At 37.9% G+C, this 26,522-nt stretch overlaps 1 protein-coding gene across 1 annotated transcript in view; it reads right to left on the minus strand.

Moving 5' to 3' along the window:
• Positions 1 to 1,383: 1,383 nt before the first annotated feature.
• The window catches only part of PPP1R9A (protein phosphatase 1 regulatory subunit 9A), a 274,958-nt gene continuing 249,819 nt past the window's right edge, over positions 1,384 to 26,522 (minus strand). Inside the window, exons 16-21 of the mRNA XM_023533105.1 lie at positions 23,803 to 23,890; positions 23,621 to 23,704; positions 13,250 to 13,448; positions 11,118 to 11,237; positions 9,014 to 9,196; positions 1,384 to 7,661 (exon numbers count right to left, since the gene is read on the minus strand). Coding sequence (XP_023388873.1) covers positions 7,452 to 7,661; positions 9,014 to 9,196; positions 11,118 to 11,237; positions 13,250 to 13,448; positions 23,621 to 23,704; positions 23,803 to 23,890 — 884 coding nt within the window. The 3' untranslated portion in view covers positions 1,384 to 7,451. The remainder of the gene's footprint in view (positions 7,662 to 9,013; positions 9,197 to 11,117; positions 11,238 to 13,249; positions 13,449 to 23,620; positions 23,705 to 23,802; positions 23,891 to 26,522) is intronic.

Below are 26,522 nucleotides of genomic sequence, written 5' to 3' on the forward strand. Positions count from 1 at the left end.
ACCTTAAATTAGCACATCATGAGGGATGAAAGCGCTGTTTAACTGGGAACAGATACAATATGTAAATCTTTTTCGAGAGGAAGATATCAAATCAGTCTTGGAATACTTGAAAACCTAATTTGCCAATAAAGTCCTTTCTGATGAAATGAATGAAATTGTCATGTCACTTGTCAGGTATTAAGTAATGTAACAGTATATGACCCCAAAAGTACTTTCCCTGAAACGTGTTCCCTGAGCACATGTGAGCTTATGGTTGCCTTGCCTTGTCTTGTTCAGAAAACAAGAGAGCAGGATGACCTCACGAGTCATCAGAACTCCAGTACTCACTCAGACTCCAATTCATGTGCCCGGAAAATAGAGTGCACAACTTTAGGCACTGCTCCTTAAGCGAAGCCATTAGACATACGCATAGTCAGACTTCATGTTTCCCCTTCTATATATGACTTTCTCGGTAAATATAAACTTAACACCCCAACTCTCCTTTTACTCTTGCTTATTCAGTTCTCCTCTAGCAAATGACGTGTACAAACATCTTAAAATCCTTGAGAATGTTGTCACACCTGAAAATTATGTGTCTGTTACCTCAGCACAAATCGTGTGTTCCTTTGACCTGGTAAAAGGAAGAAGTTTGTTCACTTAAGTGATTGGATAGAAAATGATGCCCAAAACTGATTCCAGTAAAGCCAAGTGCCTCCAAAGACAACATTGCTGTAGAGGTGATGGTGGTGGTGGTTCTTTTTCTATTCTAACTAGCTGTGGAGGCTAAGAAGATAATGATAGAAAAGTAAACAAAAAATAGAAGAAGTCAACAATCTTTGGCTATCTTCTGAGGGATGTGACTCAGAAAAAAAAAAAAAGATGACTTTACCATTTTCTTATAAAAGCCATATGAAAAGGTTACCTATCTTCATTTAACATCCCTCATTTGCTATATTCGAGTCTTGTGAACATTTAAGGTTTTAGAAATAAAACTATTGAAGGGAATCCCATACTCTGCCATGGCCTCCTAGCTTGCTGCACACTGTGTGAGGTCCACTGCTGAATGGATTTGTCTCAGAGTTTTTCCTGGCTGATAAGTATCAGAAACTATGGTTGTGAAGCTGCAATGGGAACGGAAAGATGGGCGAGGAAGCTTAGCTGCTCGTGGAATCTTTGATCTTTTAACCTTATGCCCAGTTCCACAATTGTGCTTCCAACTGTAATTCTAGCTGCCAATTTACACTTTACAAGGGCTAAAATTTATTTTTAGTTTCATTTCCATGGAAAATGTGCACTTTGCTCTTGATTGATAGATATATTTTGACAGTTAATACAGGCTTACCCAGTCAAGGCTTGTTTTAGTTGAAGGTGAAAATGGAAGAGGAAAAAAATTACTCCAACAGATCTCAGTATTTCTTTTTATTGCATTCGTTGTCTAACAACAATAATACTCATTGGCAAGAAATTTATTTACACTAACAAATTAAATTTAATCACAGGTGTTTTTAGATTGGTCAGAAAACAAAGGATATTTTGCTTTGAATGCCTCTGAAAACCAAAGAGTAAGAAATGTTTGAAATGGAACAATCTAGAGAAATACATATTAACCAAGCACAAGAGAACAATTCAGATGTGGCACTATTGTCTCTTACATGCAAATGATCAGACACCAAAATGTACAAATTAAAAGTTTCAGATAACATGCTATCCATATTTATTGGACTTAAAATTATTTTCGAACAACTTTTTTCCTTTATATAAATAAAGAGTAAAATAAATCAACTTCTTACAACGGAACAGAATTCATTCTCTTTCTTTTTTCATTTTTCAGCTGGCCATATTTTGTTAGTAATATATAGCAGGTGTACTAGTGGTTTAATTGCAACACCATTAAAAAAAATATAAAAGCAGTAGTGATGACCATAAATAATATTAAGGAAAACATATACATAAATATTTAAGGGACTTCACTAAGCACTAACTAAATCTGATGTTGTTGGAGGTGTTATCTAGCCTCTTCATTTCCACTTTTTAAGGTAATTTAGTTATTTTTGGCCAATTGTTCTTTCATGGATCGAAGATTAAATCCTTAACAGAAAACCTGGATGTGTGATTAAAATGCTGAAAAAATAGACATGTACACCTTCCAACAACATACTCACACTCACATCCACTTGTGTGACATTTGGCAATGACCTAACCATGCCATCACTCCACAAAAGAAGAAAATAAATGGTCATGTGATGGCAACACTGCCATCAGAGAGCCAGTAGTTAGTGGCTTACGCATCACAGCTACCAAATATGTCATATTAGAGCATGAGCGAATGCACAAGAACACACAGTGCAATTTTTAGCCAAGGAAACTGCAGTTCGCAGTTGAAATGCCCAAAGCTGCATAAACTTCTGAGTTTCAACTCAGCAATGTGCAATCTTGACATCAAAGCATTAACCAAACATTTGAGGAAATTTTATCTTACTAAACACCAAGTCTCTAATAAACCAATTTTACCAAAATATATAAACATGTAGAAGGATAAGCGCATTTAGTAGAAGAAATACATTTTAAAAAATCTCTCAAAATCTTATGAGCCATTCAATGTATACACAACACAAAAAGTGGAAATAAGGCTATGATTACTGCTTGGGGTCCTAACTGACATTATCAAGTTCCATACACAATATCTATTTTTTTATGCCATGTCATTGCGGTATGTGTGTGTATGTAAGGTGGGAGATATATTCACACATATGTAGTTCTGTATATCTACACAGTTGGCATGCACGTTATTGAGTAGTTGCCTCTTGTTCTCTTATCCCTTACCTCTTACTCATTTTTGAATCCCTAGCAGTTTGGGGGTTGAGATTGGGGTAGAGCCAAGGACTGGAAATCATGTTTCTTTCTTTTCCCACTCGGTAGGGCTGGAAGCAGGTCTCGTGCTATGCTTGGTCCACGCAGTGATGTATATGAACCTTCAAGTAACAACCATGCCCTCAACACGTCCACACAGACACCCACGGACAAGCACTTTAAGGCCCTCTTTTTAGCATCAGGTAGAACTTGATGCTTTCATTTTCCAGAGGGAAATGGATTCTGTGGGCTTCTCCTTTGCCCTCTGACTTCTCGGTTGGGTGTATTCCATGCTGCTACTTTAAATGATTCAAATACTACCTACATATTGCATGGTGTTCTTTTTTTCCCCCAGTGTTTTGGACCAAGACTAAATTTCCTGAGACTTGAAATACCTAAGACGAATGTAAATAAAACCTGCCTGCAGACCCAGGCTGTTTGACAGGAGTGGACCGCTGCAGCACGTATGTATTTCTTATAACACTGCTTGCCTTAGAAAGTCACTTCCCACCCCACAGTGTAATGCAAACCATTCTAGCAGAACATATGGACATTTCATTTCTGGACTTCATCTTTATCTACTTAGCTTCAAAACAGTGTACAGGCAGATCCATTGATTAGAGGTAAATTTGAAAAGGTATTTTTTAAAAATCTGGGCTTTTCTTTTCCATTTTACGTTTTCATTTGGAAAGCATCGGTGACATGAACCCTAGTGACCGCTGTCCTCCAAAGTGAAATGCCCCTACCAGCAGCTCTATTGGGACCATAAATTTAGTTACTCAACTGGCATTCGGTAATTCTTAAATATCTCAGTGTAATGAGGGGGCTACAAGACACCTAAAGTGCAGACATTTCTTTTAGAATTGTTGGGACACCTCTCTTTAGAATCTTGAATGCTTTTGTTAAACACTGGGTTTCCTCTCTTGAGCCTTGGTCAATATGACCTTTAACACTTACAAATGAGTTGAATATCCATATAAATGCAAGTTTTCATTTACCCTATAAAATATAATTTTAAAGCACATGTTAATCCAACTACACAAAGAACCTAGACAAGAATTCTTTGTCTTCAGCAAAAACCATAAAGGCTAATCAAGGTGCTAGATCAAACAAGCAGTGACTACTCTAGTAGCTTGCACCTGAGATAGCTTCAGATTTCAGGCTACAGATGACTACGGGATAAAAGGCGGTGGCAAGGGTTAATTTGGTCCCTCACTCATCCTCTTGCCACTTGGTTCCCAGCAACAACAAAGGAGCACCAGGTAAGTGTTCCCATTTCATGCCCTTTAAAAGCTGAGTCTGGCATTAGCACCCATCATACTGTAACAGTGAACTGTCATGGGTTAAAAATGCATATGTGATATTGAAGGTGGGAAATCATGTCAACCTCAGCTCAATCCATGTCAACCCCAGGTAGCACAGAATAGCTTTACTGTCATGAAACTTAAGGTTTCATGACTCAACTAGTGTGTTAGAATGGGCAAAATTCGGCCCTAACATAAATCACTCGGAAGTAACTTCTGCAAAGTTCAAGCAAAAAAAGAATGATAAAACTATTACATAAACTATGAGTTACTTTAAGGGAGCTAGTCTTAAATAATGTCATTCTGTTATAAAACTTAAGTCCTTTCATGGAACACTCAGCTCATACAATGCTCTCTAGCCACAGCTTGGCCTCGCCACACATCCCCTGTCCCCCAAAGCATTACCTATACCCCAAAACACTTTTGGCTATTGTTAGAGTCATACAGAGCTGTTGTTTAGGGAATATAGTTCACACTAAGTGCATATTCCCCTTTTGATTCATTTTCTGATAAATAAAAAACTGCAAAGTCTTAATGTTCATGAAGCAACAATTCTGTGTTAAATCGTATGGACACTGAAAATCATTAGCATTAGGTAGGAATTATATAAGACACTGGGACCCCGATTAGATATCATGCACTACTGTCAGTTAAAAAAATAATAATAGGAAAACAAAATGCTCACAAGATCTGAGGTGCTTCATTTTGTTTTCATACTCTTTTATAATCAGTTTACATTTTATCCTTTGTTGGACAATCAAATCAAGTGCCTCTTATAATTTCAGCAGTTTTAAGTAGTAATGTTAAAAATAACTCATTAAGAACTAAAATTACTATAACTTAAAAAATCAAAATTGTTATAACACAAACTAAATGATTTGAGGAATAATAACAATTTGATTAATAATATTGTCAGTTGGTCATTTACCTAAATATTGGAAGTGTACGAATAAATTTAAAACAAAGGATAATGCTTCTGAGATAGTTAAGAAAATGTAATATGATAGATCATAAATTATGTGCAGAGACTGAGACTTACAGACATTTCCAGTATATACATCCATTTTCAAATATTACCAAAGTGTAAACATAACTTAAGATAACCATCCTCCTATTTCCACTCTTAAAATGAATACAGTTAAATTTCCAGTGTGATCCAGATCATTTTTTTTTTTTTCAAAGATAACCAAAAATGGCAAAAAATTTACAATAGCAAGCACTGGTATTACTGGATTTTGACGAATTTAACTTTTGAGTATTAGAAAAGATTTGCTGGATTTTATAGTTCATTAATAGTGGTTCCTTGTTTCTCATGATATTAATAAACAGCAAAGCACCACACATCTCAAAATATTAAGAGAGTATCCAGGATGGCAGTTCCATCATCATACCTTAAATGAAAATAGACAGGAAAACATACATGGTGACTCTGATAATTGTAAAACACAATGTTACTTTATGTCAGTTTTTCTGAGGACTGAACGAATGGTCTGTACCTAGTGACAAAAGGACTGAAGCTTAACAGATAATACCTTGTCACGGAAGAGGAAACAGGCCTTAGGGAAGGAACAGGATGATAAATTTCTACTTGAGACGATTCCAGATTTTGAATATCGAGACAAGCGAAAAACCAAAAAACAAAAAAAACAATGTTCTAAATAGAGATGGAGCTATAAGGGCGGGAGCCCCTTTACACTGTCTGCTACCTGTAACCTCCAAAAGCTGCCCCACGAAGCGCTGCGTATGTGATGTTTCCAGTGGAAGGTATGGACGGAGATGACCCATGTAGTCTTTCCAGAAGAAAAACACTTGTCCAAGAATCTGTCTGTCCTCAACTCTCATTGTGAAACTCGTCCCTTGGAAAGTGGATGACCTCATTTTTAGAGCCAATGCAACAAGGAGAACCAGATGCATGAGCATAAAGAGCAAAACAACAACCAAAACCAATCCATGGTTTGAAATTTCTCAAGACGGGTTTATTTTGTCCTCCTCTGCCCCAGTCTCCTGTACTTGAATTAGTTTGATGAAATACTGAAATCCTTAATATTGGCTTTAAAATACACATAACTGCTAGACTGCACCCTATGCACCATCTTAAACTTTAAGTGTCAAGAGGCAATCTCTAAAGAATGGAAGAGAATGGCTCAGAATAACTACTCGAAGCATCTCTAAAATGTAACGGACAGCTCTCCTTTATGGCAACATTCTATGTGCTCAATAAAATGGCTTCCCTGGTCGAATGTTAAATCTAAATTTTCTCAAACTGGTATTTCAATTTTTCTTAAAAGGACATTTGTTAAAATGCTTACTGTGCCCACTTGGGAAATCTTGAGTAGAAAATATATGATGAGTTCCTGACTGTGTCATGGTCATGCCAAAGACTAGCCAGAATGTTCCTCAGGAGAAGAAACCAGAAAATGTTCGCTTCCTTAAAAATCAATTTCCTGTTCAATTTGTTGGGGAAAAAAGGAAAGGAATTGTGTTGTGTGTATTAGTGTTGCTGAAATACTGAACACGCAGCGGTAGCAAAGTAAACAACAGATCCCAGTACCCCATGGCTGCATTAATGTCTGACTTTTTTTCTTTGTTTGGCTAAATCTGGAAGATAAATGTTACTCTCAGAATCCCAAGGTAATACTCACATCCACATTCATAAGGCTTTTGCTTCCTTCTGGGGTTAACAAACAACCATAACTCTTTTCTCTCTTTCAGATGCCCAGCAAGCAGAACGGTTTGCTTGCTTTCTTGCCATAGCAGGTAATCATGGGGCAGGGCACCCACATTTCCACAGTGGGGCTGTGCCACTGTCCAGACACAGAAACAAGGGGGAACTTTCCCCACACACTGGAGGAGATTCTGCAGCCCAGATCTCATGGCAGAGTGGTGCTCTCCGCCATGGTGATAATGTGCGACTGCCCGTGTCAGGATCCCACACTGAAAATTCACGGCACCACATTAACAACACTGGGGCATGTCACGCTCCTGTCGGGCAGCGTCATGCTGGTTCTCCAAGTGGCTCAACCCACCGAACACAATACGAGATGTTGGTAAGTGAGAGAAGAGAGAAGAAACATAGCTGCTTTGCATCTCTCACAAATCATGTCCTTGGTTTGTTAATAAACTAAAGGTGGCTTGGGATTATTTCAGTAGGTTAAAATGAAGAGTGTATTCTATTATTGTAGAAAATGCAGTTATTCAACACACAGTTCCCCAATCTGCCTAGAGCACATTACCCCTGTCATCAGTTTCTTCTTCATCTTCCGGAGGAGAGCAGGGCAGGAAGAGATGGAGATGTCTCTTGAACGTCCCCACCCTCCGCTACGGCTCACCAGCACCCTCCACTGCAGCTGTCACCTTTTCCGTTTTCTTCGACTTCCTCTGCATTTGCTCTTGTTCCTTCCTCCTCAGCTTTTCTCTTTGTTTTTCCATTTTCTCTTGAGCCTTCCGAGCCTTCTCTAGTGACACCTTCATTTCCTTGAGTTTTTTTTTGACCACTGCTCGGTCCTGGGATGATGTCATTCCAAGAGCCTAAGAAGGAAACATGTAGACAAACTGAGTTTGAAAACCAAAGACCTCTCTGCTTACGATGCGGTCGATATCACAATACGTATAAGCTCAAAAACTAATTTAAGCATCGCCGGAAAGGTAAAAACTGAGGAAGATCTGATACATTTGCCAAAATATCTACATACTGGGGGACTAAGCTTTATTTGTTCTTTTGCTCTTTGAAGTTCCTAGCACAGTACACTTTAAACCTCATTAAGTAAATGCTTTCCAAACTGGTAATTAATGAGTGAGTGAATGAAAAAAAGGGCACGATTCTGCTTCTCTAACCTGTAGGCTGTAGAAATTTCTAGGCAAAAGTATTGCTAAACTCATCAATATATTCGAAAGATAGGACTGGGCACCCACCGCCACAGAGGGCCCCAAGAAGGGCAGGAGGAATTGACATGGCTTCCCTTCTGCCAAAGTATTCAATTACAATGAGGCCCACAAATGTCTTTGGGACCAAATGCCCATGTCAGCATGGCTAGCCATTCTCTCCCTGTAGGCAGACCTATAAAGGAAGCTTGATTATAATGAGAAAGTTGCTCAATGAGCTTGGAATTCAGAATAAGAGGAGTTAGTTAAATGTTTCATGACCTTCAGAATCAACAGCAAGTTGCATCCATCTCCCTATCAGGGACAGCCTTGTCAATGGGGCCTTCATATTCACAGGCTGTTGATTGATCTCTAACCTTTTCAAGACTGTCAAGAGATACTCATCTGCCAGTCAGCCCAGCAGGGGGCTTAGCTTGAGGGTAGAGAGCTGGCTGTAAGCTGTCTGCCCTCTTTCCACAGGGATGGGTGCCACCTCAGTCTCTAAAACAGGTGAACTGGACTGGTGAAAATGAGAATATGATGGAGGGAGAGGGACGACATGGTCTGCACATATTTGGAGAATAAAGTTCTGGGGAAAACATCATCTCAGTTTTAGAGTGGTGTGCAGGGAAGAGTGGGAGTGGGGGAGAAAGGAATAAAGAAGGGAAGATACATGGGATTTGGGTTTTAACTCTAATGTGATGAAACAATCCACATTGGCCATTATTAAAACTCACACTACATAGGAAGTAAGTAGAGTTAATACATGGACCATGTGTTGTCAGGTGGAAGCAGTGGAGTGAATCACTGGCTCTCCCCAGCAGCCTACTATTTAAACCCCTGATGACTTTCCGAAACTTCATTTACTACTGGGAAATAATTCAACGTCCTTTCTGCTGACTGTTGACAAGGATGACCTCTCAGATATGCAGAATGCTCTTATCTAATGAAAACATGTTAGGCGCTATGAGTAATACAAATTATACCTGATAACCTAACATAGACATATAATTCTTTACCTTAAGTTTATTTCCATCCAACTGCAGGAGCTGCTCTCCAGTGATGTTCTGGGCACTGAATTCAGATACATACTGCTCCAGACTTAGGCTCATTAGCCAGTGAGAGACCTGCTGCACACTCCATTCAGGAACGGCCCGATTCTGACACTGACTGTGTTTGGGAGACTGTCCGTCATCAAGGATCTGAGGCAGGAATGTCACGCAGGGTTGTTAAAGGGCTGAGATGCTATGGCTCAGCATGGCATGTTACGCTATCAAAAGGAATTTCTTGCCTACTAGAGCCATATGTATTTTTAACCATAAAGTAATAAGCTAATGGCTCTATTTGTTTGTAGCACACATACACAGTTATTACCTACATGTTTTTAGGTACTTGGGAATTTAAAAATCCCCCCAAATACAACAACATTATCAACGTAAGAAGTTTAATACTAAAAAATACAATCTAATGTTGTAAGCTTTTACTTCAAAACACTTTGGAAAGATTATCAGATGGAGGAAACAAATGTTTCATTAATCTCTATAGGCAATGCATCACTCCGCATTTATCCTCTGATAAGACATTAGAGATATGTAAAATTACATTTAAAAATATTGCGGTATCTTTCACTTAGAGGAGGAGAGCATTAAGCCCTCAGGTATTCTTAAGGGAAATTTCAAAGCCATTATTTCATTTGTGCAGTAAGCAAACTTATGAGGAAGGTAGGGCAGGCAGTATCTACAATTATTTTTAATAAATGAAAGAACTGAGACTCAGAAAGTCTACAGATCTGCCCAGTGCACAATATTGCTTTCAATAGTGCAAAGGGCAGTTAGTTCCTAGAACCACTAAGCTGAGAGGAGATGAAGACAATGATAGGTCTTAGGAGGAGAGACAGAAATCGCCTCAGTGACCCACAGAGGAAACACAGAAGGGATGGGAAAGCTGAGATGAAGGGAAAGAGGTGAAACAGAGGGGACCATGTCAGGTAATGGTGATGGGGGATACATCGCGGGATTCTGGAGGTGGAATCTGGAGATGCCCTTGACTCAAGAATATCTTTTAAACGGAGACATAGACAAGGGCAGAGAGTAAAACCACTTAACACAAGGAACTCCTCCAGTAGAGAGGAAGGTGCTCCTGTATTGTTTGATTTTTAAATCATCTGCAAATAGAGAAAAGGTTCAAGTGATACCAAACAAGCCACCACACACAGCCCACTGATAATAGCTCACCTCGTCATCTATCATATCCAGGCTCTGAGTGAGGGAGCAACAAAGGAATCAAAGAGAAAAGTGTTATAGAAACAGGACACATAACATACATGGCACAAAGTTTTAATAAAATTAAAATCACGCCAAGCCTGAAGAATATGGGCATGAAAGTTTAAGAGAAAAAAAGTTTTACAAAACAGAAATCATGTTAGAAAGAAATAACTATTTAGAGCAAAAATATGTTTTCTTACAATGCTTCTCCCCATCCCTTCCACCCTAATACTGATATTTCTTTCCTCTATGTATCTCTTGGGGGCACTAATAACTAATGCAATCTTCTGCCTCTCTTGTAAACATTTATCTCCTGAGAATTCTTAGCAATGCTGTTTAACTCTAGCTTCTAAATCACTGGTTCTTAGTAATCCTTCCTTATCAGGACTGTACCTCGCTCCTCTCCACTGCAATGAATACCAGTCAGGGCCCACGGCCAACTCAGAAGGAATGTCAGAATCTTAGGGCGGGGTGTTGGTGCGGAAGGTGAGGGAGAAATGGAATGGAGAATTTGTAAACTCCATGTGATTTCTGAGCTGTTTCCTATTTTTGCTCTCCGGTGCCTACCTTGCACCTCCGTACATCTGTTGAAAGTCATATCATTTAAATTAGAGAAAGGCTAAGTATATAGTAAGGGAGGTCTATTTAAGGGAGCCCCTTAACGGGGCTGAGAAACAATGCTTTGTTTTTATGTTGAGACAGAAAAGGAGAGAAATCACGATGATTTCATATCAAATATGAAACTGTGGTCCTGATGCTCTACATGCAAAATCTACCTTAACAAAACTTGCCTGGTGATAGTTCATATGTAAAGAGTATGACTGAGAAAGCAGTTCTGTTTTAAGTGCCATGAACATACCTCATCTGACGACAGTGCTAAGGACTGAGAGAGCCCTGGTGTTTTGGGTTCTGCTCCTAGGCCGCTCAGGTCTGCCGAACTGGTACTACTGGGACTGAAGTCATCATTGAAGGTAAAATTCTGTAAAAACAAATGAAGCTCAGTGTGAAATGAGCACCATGAATGAACCTGAGGTAGGTGTGTTCGCAAGTTCTAAAAAGGTGATTTTTCAGTAATCTTACAAGAAATTAATTTTTGGTTTGGTGATGACCTTCGATTTAGGCAGTGGTTGAGAACACTGCGCCTTTTGAGATTCATACAGAATTCTGGTTGCTTTCTCCATCAGATGAAAGGATAGGTATTTGGAAGAAATGCTTTTTCAATCTCTCTTCAAGGGTACAGCATCCATTATCCTCTGCAACTGCTCAGAGGAATAATATTAATGAGTCTATCTTCTTTGACCCTAATCGTGATGAGTAACAGTGTAAGTGAAAATATAAGATGGTGTGGAGGGCCTGAGTTATGAGGAACAGATGGCAATCCATATTAGAAAGGTGGCTTGAGCACCTCCTGGGAGGGATCGCTTGCTGTTGGCTGTGATAAGTACAGTGAGAAATGGCAGATTCTCTCCTGGATGTAACCTTCAAGATAATGAGTTCTGGGGGAAGTCATACTCTGACACTACACTAGTTGTTACAGGCTAAAGTACAACACTCACATGGCACCAGCCAAGTTCCGAAGGGGCTGCAGCACAGATACACATTCTCAAATATTCACTTTGGGGTTGGGGAGGTAAGGAGTATATAAATAAAACTTCCCCAGAACTTCGGTAAAATCTTCAGTGGATATTAAAGTCAAATTAATTCACAATGACGACATAGCTGTATTTGTGAAAACACTTTTGAACCAAATCTGGAGTCTCTCCAGTGTAAGATAACGATAGAATTATTCAAAAAACATTGATGTAAATCAAATTCAACACTGAATATGTTTCAAGGCCAAAGTGGTCTATTGCTGTCAAACCTTCTTTTCTAATTCTAGAATGACTGGCTTCCCAGGGACTCTAAGCACTTGACCAACAGCATCTTGTTTCATAGTCTACTTCCTTAGAAATTGGACTGTTAGTTTTCCATTAGGTTCCTTACAGTGGGTTTAGTTGGTTGTCAAGAATAAATACGATGCCAGAGGCTAGAGAATTCAGTACCAAACAAACTCCAAGGTTTGCTAACGCTTTAGAAAAGGAGACTAAATCAGAGCACACAGAGCGAGGCTAGTAGAACATTTAAGCAGGAGGACATTCAACACAATGTGTTACCATTTCATATTGTCAGTGGAGATACAACCCCAAACCCTGTTAAAACCCCGTGAGCTGTCGGACTTCAAGAAAATAATTAAATTTAAGTAACATTAATCACACGTTTCTGTTTAAGAAAGCAAAGTGAACACACATAAAAGGAGACCAAACAACATGTGAAAGTTAGCCATCGTATGTGTTTCAATAAAGTGTTAGATAAGGTTTGCAGCGTCATGCTGGAAATAACTATCGTGCATTTAAAAACACGTAGCATCCATGCATATAATTCTTAATTCTGCTAAAGCTAAAGAACTCTTGCGATAGAATTACAGCAGTTGTTTGACATGGAAGTTTGATTTAAAAGAATAAATAAATAAGGGTGCTATGTCAGCATTGGTTTGTTTTAAAGAGATTCATTTAGATATACTGAACACATATTCGGTCCCAAATTTATTTGTTTTCCAGTAAATCATGAAAAGCGCAGCAAAAATAGTCTTGTAATGTAATTTAAGGTGGAATACTTGGTAAACAAATCTATCATATTGTTCCATGATTCAAATGCATCTTTCCCAGCATGGCTTAACTGTCAAACTGAGATTAAGTAGCAATACGTGAAAAGACAGGCAAATCAAAGATTAACACAATCTAGAATGGAACAGTATTAAAGACGGTGATGGTTAAATGAGGCTTTCTTTTTCCCCACACAGGAAACGCCATGCATTGTTTACTGCAGTGTTATCACACTGGCTTCTCAGATCCAGTGCACACACACAAGTTGAGAATGCTTTCCAAAGACTGAAGAAAAAGAAGAGATTTGGGGTTTTCTTGTTTTCTTTTTTAATCCATGTGTTTTTTCTACCTTGGACCCTTTTTTATCTGAAATTAGAGTTTCAGGAGAAGGCTGGAGGGGACTTGTAGGTGAAGGCAGGTTCCCGAAGGAATAGGATCCTTTCCAGCTTTCATTAAACCACGAGAAAGGCATGCAAGGTGAGCGAGGGGAGGCCTGAGCTGCAGAGGATGGCTTCGGTTTCCAGTGTTCCAGCCTGCCTCTGAAGATCCTGTTTATAAAAAGAATTGGGTGTGTTAGACAAAGCAAGGGCAGATGGAAAACTTACTGAACTTCTGAAGGGACACTGAATATAGTTCAAAGTAACAGTTTGAGAATCTGTTCTCCACACAACTAAGGGTAAAAGTTTTGCACTTTTGACTAGAACATTAATCGTTATCTTTTTTGCATCTAAATGGATTCTGTAACAATGATCAACATTTCATATTGCTATTACCATGGTGAATTCTTATGAAACGTGTCTAATAAATCTACGTGGATGAATTAAAATCAGAAGGATGCACAGTCTTTTAGGAGCTACTAAAAGGTTAGTCATCACAGTATTCCCTTTATTTGGGTCACATATCAGTACCTCACTGCTAGTGACATTTAGCTCATAACCAGCATTCTTTCCTGGCCTCCCTTGAATTCATGTTCCCAAAAGTCTAAACTTCAGAAAATGATATATTTAAATAATTTGGAAATTTCAGAGCTCATTTTGAGCAGAACATACACCTCACTGGTTTTTCACGATCATCTTAGTGCTTTTTCACAGGAGAAACAGCAGACCTGAAGTCTTAATACTCTTATTAATACTGGAGGTCGAGGGTCTATCACCTCCTGAGTACATGGCATTGGGCCTTCTCTCAGTCCCTATTTCCTCATCTGTAAATGGTGGATATTTGGCATCTCATATGTGGTTAAGAATTAAATGAGATAATATATGTGAAAAGTGCTTTGAAAACTGTATAAGTATAATGGTCTACGTTTATTGTTTAACATTCGAAAGATTCAAAAGCATTTGAGAACAAAGTTTGAAATCAGATATTCTTAATATCTTGCATATTTATATTTATGTTTTGCTCAGAGAAAAATAATTATCAGGAGTTGTGGCAGGAATGGGCAGTAGTTTCTGTGCATCTTGGAAGAGGTCACCCTCAATATGACCGAAAGACATCTGATGCGATGCCTACCATTTGCTAGCTGTTGATGTCATTACAACAAAGAGATTCCCTTTCAATTAAAAGAGCCTCAACACCATGGCTAGCCAACTCATGTCCTACAAAGATACTAAATTTAAATCTCCTGATATCTTATTTCAAATATTTTGAAATATTACAAATTTCCATAAATAACGTAACTCTTAACAATTCCTGTTCATTTCCAAAGATTACTGTGAGAATCAAATGGGACAATAAATGTAAAAACATCTTATAAACTCTAAAGCAGTATATAAATGTAAAGGGATTGTAAGAATGATAACTAAAGAGAATGGAGAAGTCAGCGATGTTTCGTAGAATACTGACACCTGACAAGTTGAATGAGCACAACTGTTGGTCACACTAAAGATCCCAAAAGACCTGATGCTTTTAATGGTGTATTTCTTTAAAAAAAAAAAAAAAAAAAAAAAGGGCGGGGAGGGGGTCTGCAAGGGTAGTAGAGAAAGACCAGAGATGTTGTCAACCTTCGATTTCAACCTAAAATTTAAACTAAAAAAATAAAAAACAATTTGTATTCTTAAATCCACCTACATACTATCAAAAGATGGAATAGAGAAGTACAATAACTGAACCTGAGAAAGCATGAGGCAGGTTGGTCTTCTGTAAGAAATGCTTTTTTTCCCTGGGTTGTGGACTAGTGCAGTGTTTCCCAAACAAGTCTGACAAGAATCATTTGGGGCAGCTATTCAAATGCAGATTCTTGGACACCCAGACTTAACTGAATTAGAATTTGGGGAAGAGAAAGGAAGGAGTTGGCCTGGAATATATTTTAACACATATCTGAGCTGACTCTTAAAGTTTTTAATATCTGTATTTATTAACATTATCTTGAAAGCAAATATGAGACTTCTGGAACAGAACAGGTTATTATTTACTTACAGAAAATTACTGCGCGGGTTCCCCATACCCTAATTTCCTTTCTCCAGGATGACATAATGAGAATCAGCTGTCAGCCTATACTCGATCTATACTGTAGGTAAGAAATCTAAAAAATATGTATCTGGATGGTTATTCGGGAGGACAGCTGTTTCCCTCTTCCCTCTGACAGAGGGAGAGAATCTTATCTCTTTACGGTAAACAAATTCGACTTGGGAGGGATCTTGGGTTCTTAGCCTTTGGAAAGTAATACATATCCTAGTGGGAGATAAGACTAGTATCTCTAGCTTCACAGCCTCGGGAATGTCTCCACCAAGATGAGCCTCATCTATCTGCCTCTTCCCATCTCCATTCCTTGAAAATGTAACTACATACCTCTGGGGAGATAAATCTCTGCAGATCTAATTTATCTGCTAAGGCCTGTTTTTTAGCTCAGGTCCCATGTTACAGTAAAAATGCTCACACAGCTCTAACTGCAGAAACATAAAAATATTTTCTCTGTAGTCTCACACTCCTGTAATTGGGCATCATTGAGATAAACTAATGTTTATTTTCTCCTTTGGTTATAAATTTCTGAATCAATTAAAGTAAAATGGGAAATTCTTTGAGTTCCATCCACAATTCAAATAAGGTACGGCAGTGCTTCAATATATGATTTTAAAGTTCATAAATAGGCCATTATTAATGACATATAACTAAAGGGTCTCATTCCCAGGTGCACTGCCTTTGTAACAATGTTTTTAGAACCACCACCACCACTTTTTTTTTTTTTTTAAATAAGAAATAAGAATATCGTTACCTAATTTTTGTTCTTTTAAGGACTTTTTGAAAAGGACTCTCGACAGTTCAAATCCTGGCCAGGCAATACTTCAAACAAAATCTGGAGACCACATCTAAACTCTTTGATAAAATTCTCACTGCCAGAAAAATATCCAAGACTGATAATTCCAGGTGGACTTGTACATCCAGCACAGAAGACAGGCCAGGCCGGGAGGCCAAGTATGAGTGTGATGAAGGAAATCATGGAAGCTCGGCCTCAGGTGATATCCAGAGGCTTTCTTAGATAACAGAAAATAATAGAAGGCATGGAAGAAAAGTCCACAGAAAGCAATGCAAGCTCACTTCTAAGGAGATAACCACATCCTCTCAGCTGCAAACCACCAGGTCCTGGGGTACTCTGAAAAGTATTCTCCAATTCTCCCAGAGGTCTGGCTGTGCCCTGCTGAGGCTGTATCCTGTTCCCCTCATTCTTTGTGTATCCTTGACTCTAAAACTCCAAGAACTGATGTAACCTTTGTGTGTTTGCCAGTATCCATAAGTAACTGACAAGTGGTATAGTTCTATGTGCTTGGACCCAGAGTACAGAATATTCATTTAAAAGAGCAAACTCTCCGTTACTTTAAATCATAGACCTATCAGATTACTAAACATGCTTTCTAAAATGCCATTTTTCCTCCAAGAGAAACTGAACTCTTGGGCCTATGGAAAAAGCAGAGAAGTTTTGGTAGTAGTTGTTCTATTATTGACCACTCTTATAGTCTGTAACTTTGTGGAGAAATACGTAAAGATTTACGTAACATTCTTCCTTCTCTCCTTCTTCCCTTTTCTCTCTCCTTTCTTCCCTTCCTCCCTCCCCAACTTTTTTTGACTGATGGCAGGTCATGGGCTAAGGTGCACAAGCTCCATATAGATCCTTAATAATCTTTGTGAAAAATCAAGATTGGTAGAAAATAATTTCTAGAGGATCAAATAGGCATGTGTCCTGTACTTCCTTCACCTTCTTTTTTTAGCGTGTACATTAATGGCTCATTATCATTTTTGGAAAAAAGAGAATTACAAGTCACCGCTACATCTCTGATTGTTTTATTAGCAGGAACTGAGAGAAAGAATGGCTTCAAATTAAGTCTCTGTAATCCTAAAATGTCTTTTGTGGGGCTGGGATGGGGAAGGAGGTAGGGAGACTGACTGTTTCCTGGCATGTAAGTGTTTTATAGTTAACAATTCTACAGAGCAATTAACTCACTTATGTACATCTTGAAACCAGCTTCTCCTGGGGATAGCACCCCAAAATTAAATTTCTCAGGTAAACATTCCATGGTGATTTTTGTTGGTGGGTTTTAGCTTCAAGGACAAGGTGTATGAAGTATTCAGAATCTAATTGGATGTCATCGAAATATAATTAGTAGTTCAGGAGTTGCCAGAACAGAAAAAGCATAAACAGAATATAGAATTCAAACAAGTAGTAAAGGAGGTTAATTGAAGAAAATCAGAAAAACCAGAAGGGCTGCAGGCATCAATTTACCCATATCAGATGAAGCAATTCTGTGTGGTTCTAACATCCACCAAGGAGACTGAAGTTGTAAAGCCAGCCCCTTCTGAAGGGGACCTGGAGACCCTAACAGATAACAGCTATGACAAGCAAGTGTCCATCTGCAGCTAAGGCAACCACATGGACGTATCCTACTTCCAGATCCTCAGTTATGGTCTAAATCTCTGCTCAATAACCAACAGCCCGTCTGAGCTGGTCACTATACAGTGTTCGAACTTATGCCAGGGTTCAAGACACGCTACCTCAAAATGTGGCACCTTGCTGTACTGAATATTTTAAGCTGAAGGAATCTGAGAAATAGCAGGTGCAGAAAGGGCTCTCTGATCTCCCCATCCACCTGGATGCAGGTCATCAAACTCACGTGAAAGGGTCCTTCCCTGTGCCCTTCCCTATACCAGGAGGAAAGGATCATCCTTATTTCTGTAGATGGGGGACGCTAAGAGGAATCTAAACAAATGAACGCACAGGCTTTGCTAAGTTTACCCTAGTTTACTATCCTTATCTCATATCTTTTTGTCCTATCACATTTTTCTGTGACTTTTCATTCTTCATCAAACTTACCATAAAAATGCTCAGGCTTATTAATCCCTTCTTTGGGTCTTCATTTCCTTAAGAAGTCTTCTGTGTCACAGAAAATTTCTATTAAATACATTTTTTGCTTTTCTCTTGTTAAGCTGTCTTTTGTCAGTCTAATTTACAGGGCTCTGGCCAGATGACCTAGGAGGGTGGAGGGAAAAAGATAAATTTTCCCTCCCCTACACTCATCTGAGATCGAGAAACTGTTCTCTTAGTGAGTCTTCCTTCATATAGGGAAGGTTTAAATTGAAATCCATATTATTAAAACAAAAATGTTAAGTTTAAGAATAACATGTTGCTTAGGATTTAAGAAAATATGTATTATTAAAAATCTGAGAAATTTATCCACGGATTCTATCTCAATATATTTAAATGGCTTCAGATTTAACTGATTAAGATGTAAAAAAAAAAACAAAAAACACTGATAGGAATATTGGGATGTTTAGAGTCACTGCAGTTATCACTTTATTGTATTTTTGAGAGTTTTTAAAGAATGGAAAATTGTTGACTTGTTAAAAATTTAAGTTTGTCACATTTCAGACCTTGAGGAGTACTTAAAAAAGAAAAATGAATAGATTAAATTTATAAATGCAGCTAAAAATAGGACAATTATGAGGAAACAAGTCTGTACTACCAAGATTAAATTAACATTCACAGGTCTTTGAAAGTGACTGCTTTTATTTTATACAAAATTTTACTAGATGTATAAACAAAATGACAAGATTTTTAAGTAGAACTGAAACCAAAAAAAAAAGCTAGGTTTTCAAACTAGAGACTAAAAATTCCTCTTAATTTATAACTCATAAAATCCTCTTTTTAAGAACAAAGCTATGTTTGGACATTAAAAATATCAAGTGAAGGGGAGAACCCATAGAAGTTCTAGTGCAAAAGTTGAGCGTCCATAGGTGCTTTACTGAGTTTTTGTCAACATATTCATGGCCACATAGTGGCTCGGTAATGTGTGCTTTAAAACTTTCTAGTTTCGAATTATTCTGCTTTTCTCTAATGGCCATTCGCTGGGGGCCATTTACGAATGCATTTTTGTTTCTTGTTTAAAAAAAAAAAAAATTTTTAAAGGACAATTCTGGCTCCTCTGTGGGCCAGGTTTGGGCAGAGGCGAGGTAGTTTCTCTTCCTGCACATGTGCTCAGCCAGCTCCTCAACTCTTCTGAAAGGGTGTGTTTCCACTCCAGCTCAGGGGCAGAGGTTCTGCCCATGCTCACTAACAGGCAGAGCTGCCCTCCAGGTACTTGTCATGGGGTATGATCTCAAACTTATTATAATGCCAGGATTTATCTAAAGCTTCTTTGAAATGACATCTATAAAGAGTCTAAACTATAATCCACATAGTCCAGTCAATCTTCAAGATATTACCAAAGTCACCCTTGAATGAACAAGATTGCCAGCAAAATACATCCAGAGAATACTTTGTTTTATATTCTTATGATGAGAATTTAGATAATTATGATAGCCATTTATATTTATTAACAACTTAGAATGTGCTTAAATGTGATTCTCTTAATCCTTCCAATGATCTGAAGAGGCATGTGAGGCATGTATATGCTTCTGTTTTACAGAAAAGGAAACTGAGGCACAAAGAGGTTAAGTAACTTGCTCAATATGTTAAGTGCTGGGATTTGAATCCAGGCTCTTAACCACTTTGACATTATGCTCTTGGCTTTTACTGAAGGCCACTGTTACACTTCCTATGAAGAAAGTATTGTTGAAGATGTCCTATTTTAAGTAACAAGCTTACTTTTTACTTTATCTTCTTTTTCCCTACCCAATTTACTTTTAAAATAAATTATATTGTATCATATGTACTTTTGTATATAAACAAATTATATCTGGAACAAAGAGAAGTACATATAGATAAAAAAATAAATAAGAATACATGCTAATTTATAGAACAACTAAATGAGTAAGAAATCAAGAATTTGTTTTTCATAGACTCATATGGATCAACACCATCTAATAGAGATATAATATGAACCACATTATATAAATTAAAACTGTCTAGTAGCCACATGAAAAAAATTTTAAAGGTAAAGTTAATTTTATAATATATTTTATTTAGCCCAAAATATTATTATGCAACATGATTCCAATACTGATTACAGTATTATAAAATTTTTAATAGGATATTTCACTTTTTTTTCATACTACGTCTTTGAAATCCAGCATGCATTTTCTCCAACAACACATCTCAATACAGACTAGTCACATTTCATGTGCTCAGTAGCCACATCTGACCAGAGCCTACCATATTGAATAGTGCGGATAGAGATGGATGGGGAGTTAAGAGACCAGGCAGCTTTAGTCCACCTCACTTAATTTTTGTAAGAAACCAAGGCCCAAGATATTCGGAGAGTTACCTATGGCAAAGTCAGGATGAATACTTGGATTCCAGGACAGTGTTTTTTCCACTGTTCACACTTTTAAGGTGAATGCAGATTCGCTTCCCCAGAAGAGTGCCATTTCCCTTCCCCACCATTTCCCCACAGCCATCATCTAGCCTTGTTCTAAGATACACAGATCTGCTCACAGGAGCCTTCCCCTTAGTGACTAAACTGGGAGCTTCTCCCACGGAGATATAAGGCAGACAATCCATCGACACCAGTGGCTACTGACTCTAGAATTTAGGATCGGATTTTATTTTACTCTTTGGTGTGTACTTTAAGGGATGAACAAGCTCTGACAACTAAGTTTCCTACTTTTCTTATCTGCTATGCTACCTGTTTAAATCTGAATGTTCACTGAGCACATACTTGAAAAGGACAGAACGAAACTATATTTCTTCGTAGGATTTATTTATTATTATTATTTTAACCTCATCTATTTGTTTCATGCTGGTGATGTATTTGAGTCATTATGTCTCCACAAGGAACACAATAAATTCTTTACCCTTTGGGAAGGAAAAAACTAAAACCAAGACCAAACTTAGAAAACATCTTGCCTCTTTAATGTCCTATAGCCTCAGGTTATAACTGAATAAATGACCTCCTTAGATTTTACAATCTTATAGGAACTGGAAGAAAGGCCTAGCAGATAAGATGACTAACTCATTACTGAATCTTCCCTCCCTTTTCTGAGAAAGTCTCACAGGGGTGATGAGTTTATTCCCAGTTCTTCACAACTGCAATAGGACCTTGCAGTTAATCCTGTCTATCACCCGCCTCTCATCAGGGCCCTTGTGAAACCAATTCAATTGCATTAAGCAACTTCTCGGTAGTAACTGTTCTTTCTGGAATATGTTTTACACAGTTCCGGACCCAACGTCAGTCTACATGGGAGAACAGAGGCTGTCATGAGATATGACTAGTGTTAACCAAATCATTGTGATAGCTCACAAATTATTATTATTATTTTTTGAGAAATAGAAAAAGTCACTCTTCTTCTCTGTTCTACTCTTTCAATTACATAAATTCTTTTCAGTCCTGTAAAAGTTCTACTGCAATTAGAAATAATTCAACAATTATGATTCTAATTCAAAAGTATTTTGTAGTGTTGGTATACATGGAACTCTGTGATGACTGAAGCAGAGAAATTCCAGAGTTAATTTTTTTAAAAATATACAGCTGGCTAGGCAGCCAAGCTAGAAGCTCGGCTGGCTACTGATTCAAAAGTTGGCATTAGCTATGGTGAGGCAGCATGCTGATGACAGCCAACCCTTACTACCCATGATTTTCATCTGGAATTTATACAAGGTGGTGATACTCTCTACTAAGATGAAATTCAGTCGAACTTTCTCGCCCCTGCTTAATGCCTTTGCTTACAACCCTTTTAGCCTCAAAGGTGAGAAACTCAGAGGTAGTATCTGAGTTTCTCTTCCATTGTGTTTTTGGACATCTCTCTCTTTTAAACAGTTTCATTATTTGTTGTTTTATTCCCTTAGTATTTTGACAGTTTTCTATTCTTAACTTTAACTTACAAAGTAGAGTGTTTGGTATTTCTCACTCCGAAACCACACAAAGTTAAATCTCCTTTGAGTTACATGATCACCTTATTTTTCCTGAGATTTTTTGTCCCCAATATAAACAGAACTTTCTATACTTCTTCCATTTTGCAGCATAAAGGAAATCCAGACTAGCAAAAATAATTAGTTTGGAATTCTCTCTACTTATGCCCCATCCCATTCTCTTGTAATCTCAGGGAGAAGGTACAATTTCTCACCGAGCTGTATGCCAGAAAAGAGAAAAAGAAAAAAGGAAACAGCAGGGGACAATCTATGAAATGGATAAGTGGTCCCCGAATGATTTCAAAGTATTTGATTCTTAGCATTTTGTCTGTTTCTTCCTTAGTATATGCTTTTGAGATAACTCCCAAATTTCATAAAGAAATAACATTATAAGATGCATAAGTAACTGGAGGGGACATGGAGTGTTGGAAAGACATCTAGACAGTAGGCACAAGCCCCAGTTAATTGGCGTTAATTACCTACTGCATAATCCTGGGCTAATCAATTAAATTCTATAAAGGTGAAGTTCCTCATCGATAAAGTATGGTATTATCATAAGTCCTCCCAATCTTATTATAAAAATCAATTGAAAAGATAAATATAGAACTTCTCTGTAACTTGCAAATAATAATAATAATAGCAACAAACTGTTATCTTTATTATTTTTTTTAAATACCAGGTACATTTTAAATGTTTTACATGAAAACTCATTTAATCTTTATACTAATGTTATAAGGTAGGTACTGTTATTACCTTCATTTCACATATGAGAAAATGGAGACACAGAGGCTAAATAACTTGCCCAAGATTTTCAAGCTGAGAGCTCTGATTCAAACCCAGGCAATCAGACTTTGGAGCTCTCTGCTTTATTGTCTTAAAATGATATAATCTCAGAGTAAAATTGGGAAACTTGACAACATGCTGTACAAAGCTCCCTCCTCCATAGGAAAGTCTTAATAGAACAGTCAGCATAGTTGATAGGACCTGCAAGCAATTAAAGAGCTGAGTCCAGCAAGAGACGGTGGTCATTTGCACATACATGTGGACAGAACAGGCTTGAATGCCAGTAGGTACTTAAATGCAAAATTACCCTTTCAGAGTTCACAAAAGAGAAGATACTAATATTGTGAGTAGCCAGGCAACAAAGCTGAAATATGTCTAATTGCTTTAGCATATATCACGTATATTTATGCTGCTTTCAGGTAAACATTTATTGATGCTGTTCATGTGACCATCATTCTAAAATGAAACCAATGGATATACCTAAGGCCAGGTATAGGCTTTAATTGGAGTAAAACAAACATAAACCGTGTAATTTTTCTTTCGTCTCACCTCTAGGTATATCACTTCGGCTCAAAGACACTGACTATTGATTTTGGTTAATGGAAGGGGGCCCAAAAGTTTAGATAGAGAGATAAATCTGTGTTTTTAATCACTCATCCATACCTGCTACCTGGAGAAAACCTGCTGGCTTCTTTTTCTTTTTCTTTCCACTTCTTTCCCTTGCTGGAATTCCTTCGTAATGGAGCCCTATAATGACAGCACACAGTCAGAAAGGAGAATTAGACATTTTCTCCTTTAATCCTTCTTTTATAGAGGGCTTGCGTTTTACATCATGAAGTGCTTACCCCAAATCCACAAACTTTCGCTTAATTTTTCCTCCTTGCACCACCAATGAACTGGATGCCCTTACTGATTTGGGGCCTTTGGCACCATCTAGGATATATACATATGTGAAAAAAAACACAATTATTATTATTACTATTTTTAAAGCCATGAGTCAAATGTCAGTGCATCTCTGAATCTAAGGGATTTGCCTCAATTCCTAACTATAGAAAATAACAAATACCATTTTTTTAAGCTAGAGGAAACACAGCTATGTGGAGGAACATCCCCGTCAAGCCAGGAGATGTCCTGTTGGACTGAGGCTGAATACCAATCACAAAGAGCTTTAGCTTTGAATATATTGGAATGAACAATATAAGGAAAAATGAACACCACCAAATCACTCTTTAAATTCAAAGCAGGGACCAACATGACTTTCCTTTTGTTCCTTCTCTGGCTTCAACTCTGCTTCAAACACTTGGGGCTCTGCTCTCCATGCCTTTTTTTGCCTTTGGGTTTTAGTGCCTTCTCACAGGAACCCAGCCAGCACCCCCATATCTCCTAAAGCCAGTGCAGAAGGAAAGTCATCCCTGAGAATCTGGGAGATTTAGGGAGAAAGTGAGAGTCAAAGCTTTCTCTTCTGGTCTCTCCCTTGCTAACAGCCTATGGCCAGTTCTAAGACAGAGGAAGGCAGAACATAGGAAAGGCTGCTTAAGCCAGAGCTCAGCTGTAAGACATTAATGTCTTTGAAAGGTTCTTTTTTGAAGATGGGTTAGAGCACAGTATGACTGGCCTCCTGTGATTGTGAAGATGTCAAATGCTCCTCAGTGTTTGGAACAGAATGATCTTTGCCTTTCTGAGTTATGCTGGCACTCTAAAGGGCAGCAGCTGCTGGGGATGGGGACAATCGAACGGATGCCAAAAACCAATCAATGGAGAGGCTTTGTGAATGAGTTCAATGTCAAAAGTAGGCGCTAGATTCCACTGGTGCCACTTATTCCACCTTGGACAACGCTGATAGCTCCTAAGGTTCAACCTGGAACTTTATTAAGCAAAGGATGCTATTTGATGCAATCTTTCAGCATACCCAGTTATCTGAGATGTTATTTTAAATATTTGATGCATATTTGAGTGTGAAACTACCCTCCTAATTGTCTGTTGGTGGTGTCTGTGTGTCTGTCTCTATTTTTTTAAAATTAAAAAAAAAATCAGCAACTTCCTAGCCTGAAGTATAATGAGAATAGTCCTCCTTCAAACAAAGAGTTCAATTTACCATGCAGGTTAATTTTGCTTATAATTTTGTTTATTTCAGGAGAAATTTCTAAACACACGTGTTTATAAAACATGAAATGTACATATAGCTCTCATTTAAGAATCTGTGTTCAAAGCTCTAAAGAAACACTAGATGTTGACAAATACTCTAAGGATTTTTAGTTATCATCTTTTCATGTTTTTAGTTAATGATACTCAGATTACAATAATCAATTCCTTGAAACATATAGAATAAAGTGCAAGAGTCAGAAATATGTCCATGTCAAAATCTACTTCTAGTCTCAAATATTTATTAAGAATATTTGTATCATTACTCTTTGGGTAACTGAATTAAATACCCACAGATGTGACACAGACACATAAAGAAAATCCATAGACATGGCACAAAGGCCTTCTGAGGTGATTTTGCTAATGGACATGAAAAAAAAAAAAAGCAGCAGAATTTCAATTTTCTTAATAGAAGCCAAAGAAAAGAAAGTACAGGACTTTTCCTGATCAATCCTAAAGCAACTCTTAATGGCTAGGACTGTGCAAAGTTAAAAAGGAGACTGCCTAATTATTTTCTGAATTAGAGGTAGCTGGGAGATGTTTTAATAAGTGGTGAGAGGACCAGATGAAACAATATACATGGAAACACTCTGTAACCTATTAATGTTGCAGTTACTGGACATCTTGGGACTAAAAGCCTCATTCTGCCCATCACAGAGCCTGTTGCTAGGCAACCTCACGTCATTATCTCACCCACTGGCCAAAGTGTGTTCCAAGGAACACTTAAACGAATGCTTTCAAAAGGCCAAAGAGGCGAGATTATGTAATAATGCACTTTCTCATTTTAAATCAGTCAAGTACACATTAATGGACATAAGAATTTCTAGTCTGCATAAAAACCAACACTGGATTGTTATAATATCAGAAAAAGAAATGTGACATTTTTGTTTATTAAGTTATTTAGCTTTATGTAAAATTTCCATTGGGCTTTTTGAAATCGCTCCACTACTACCTTCACCAGCAATTAGAACACTGGTGACTTAGTCTTCATTTTCAAAGGTAATGTAAGTGGTCTCATGACAGGTAAATAGTAAGACTTCATTCTAAATACTAAGTACTTGGACTTCATTCTCCTTAATCTCACTGCAACAAGACTTTTGACTACCTCTCCCTTTATTGTGGGGACCCCCAAGTCTACCTCCCAAGGCCTGGCTTCTTTCCTGAGCGCACAACCTCCTCTGTCAGAAAATGAGTAAATCGTCTTTCTCTTGTCATGTTTCTGATTTTCTATATTTTATTAATGACAAGACCATATTTTCTGAGGCTTAACACCCCTGTGATTAGTTTTGCCATCCTCACTTTCTTCGCCCCCGTATCTAGTCAACATCTGTTTCAAACGTTCTTGTATCATTCTTTCCTGTCACTGTGTATTACTCCTTCGTAGAGGTGTAGTCGTTTCCATACCAGCGTCTTTTCATTCCTC

The sequence above is a fragment of the Pteropus vampyrus genome, unplaced genomic scaffold (assembly GCF_000151845.1).
Source record: "Pteropus vampyrus isolate Shadow unplaced genomic scaffold, Pvam_2.0 Scaffold4, whole genome shotgun sequence".
NCBI classification, from domain to species: domain Eukaryota; kingdom Metazoa; phylum Chordata; class Mammalia; order Chiroptera; family Pteropodidae; genus Pteropus; species Pteropus vampyrus.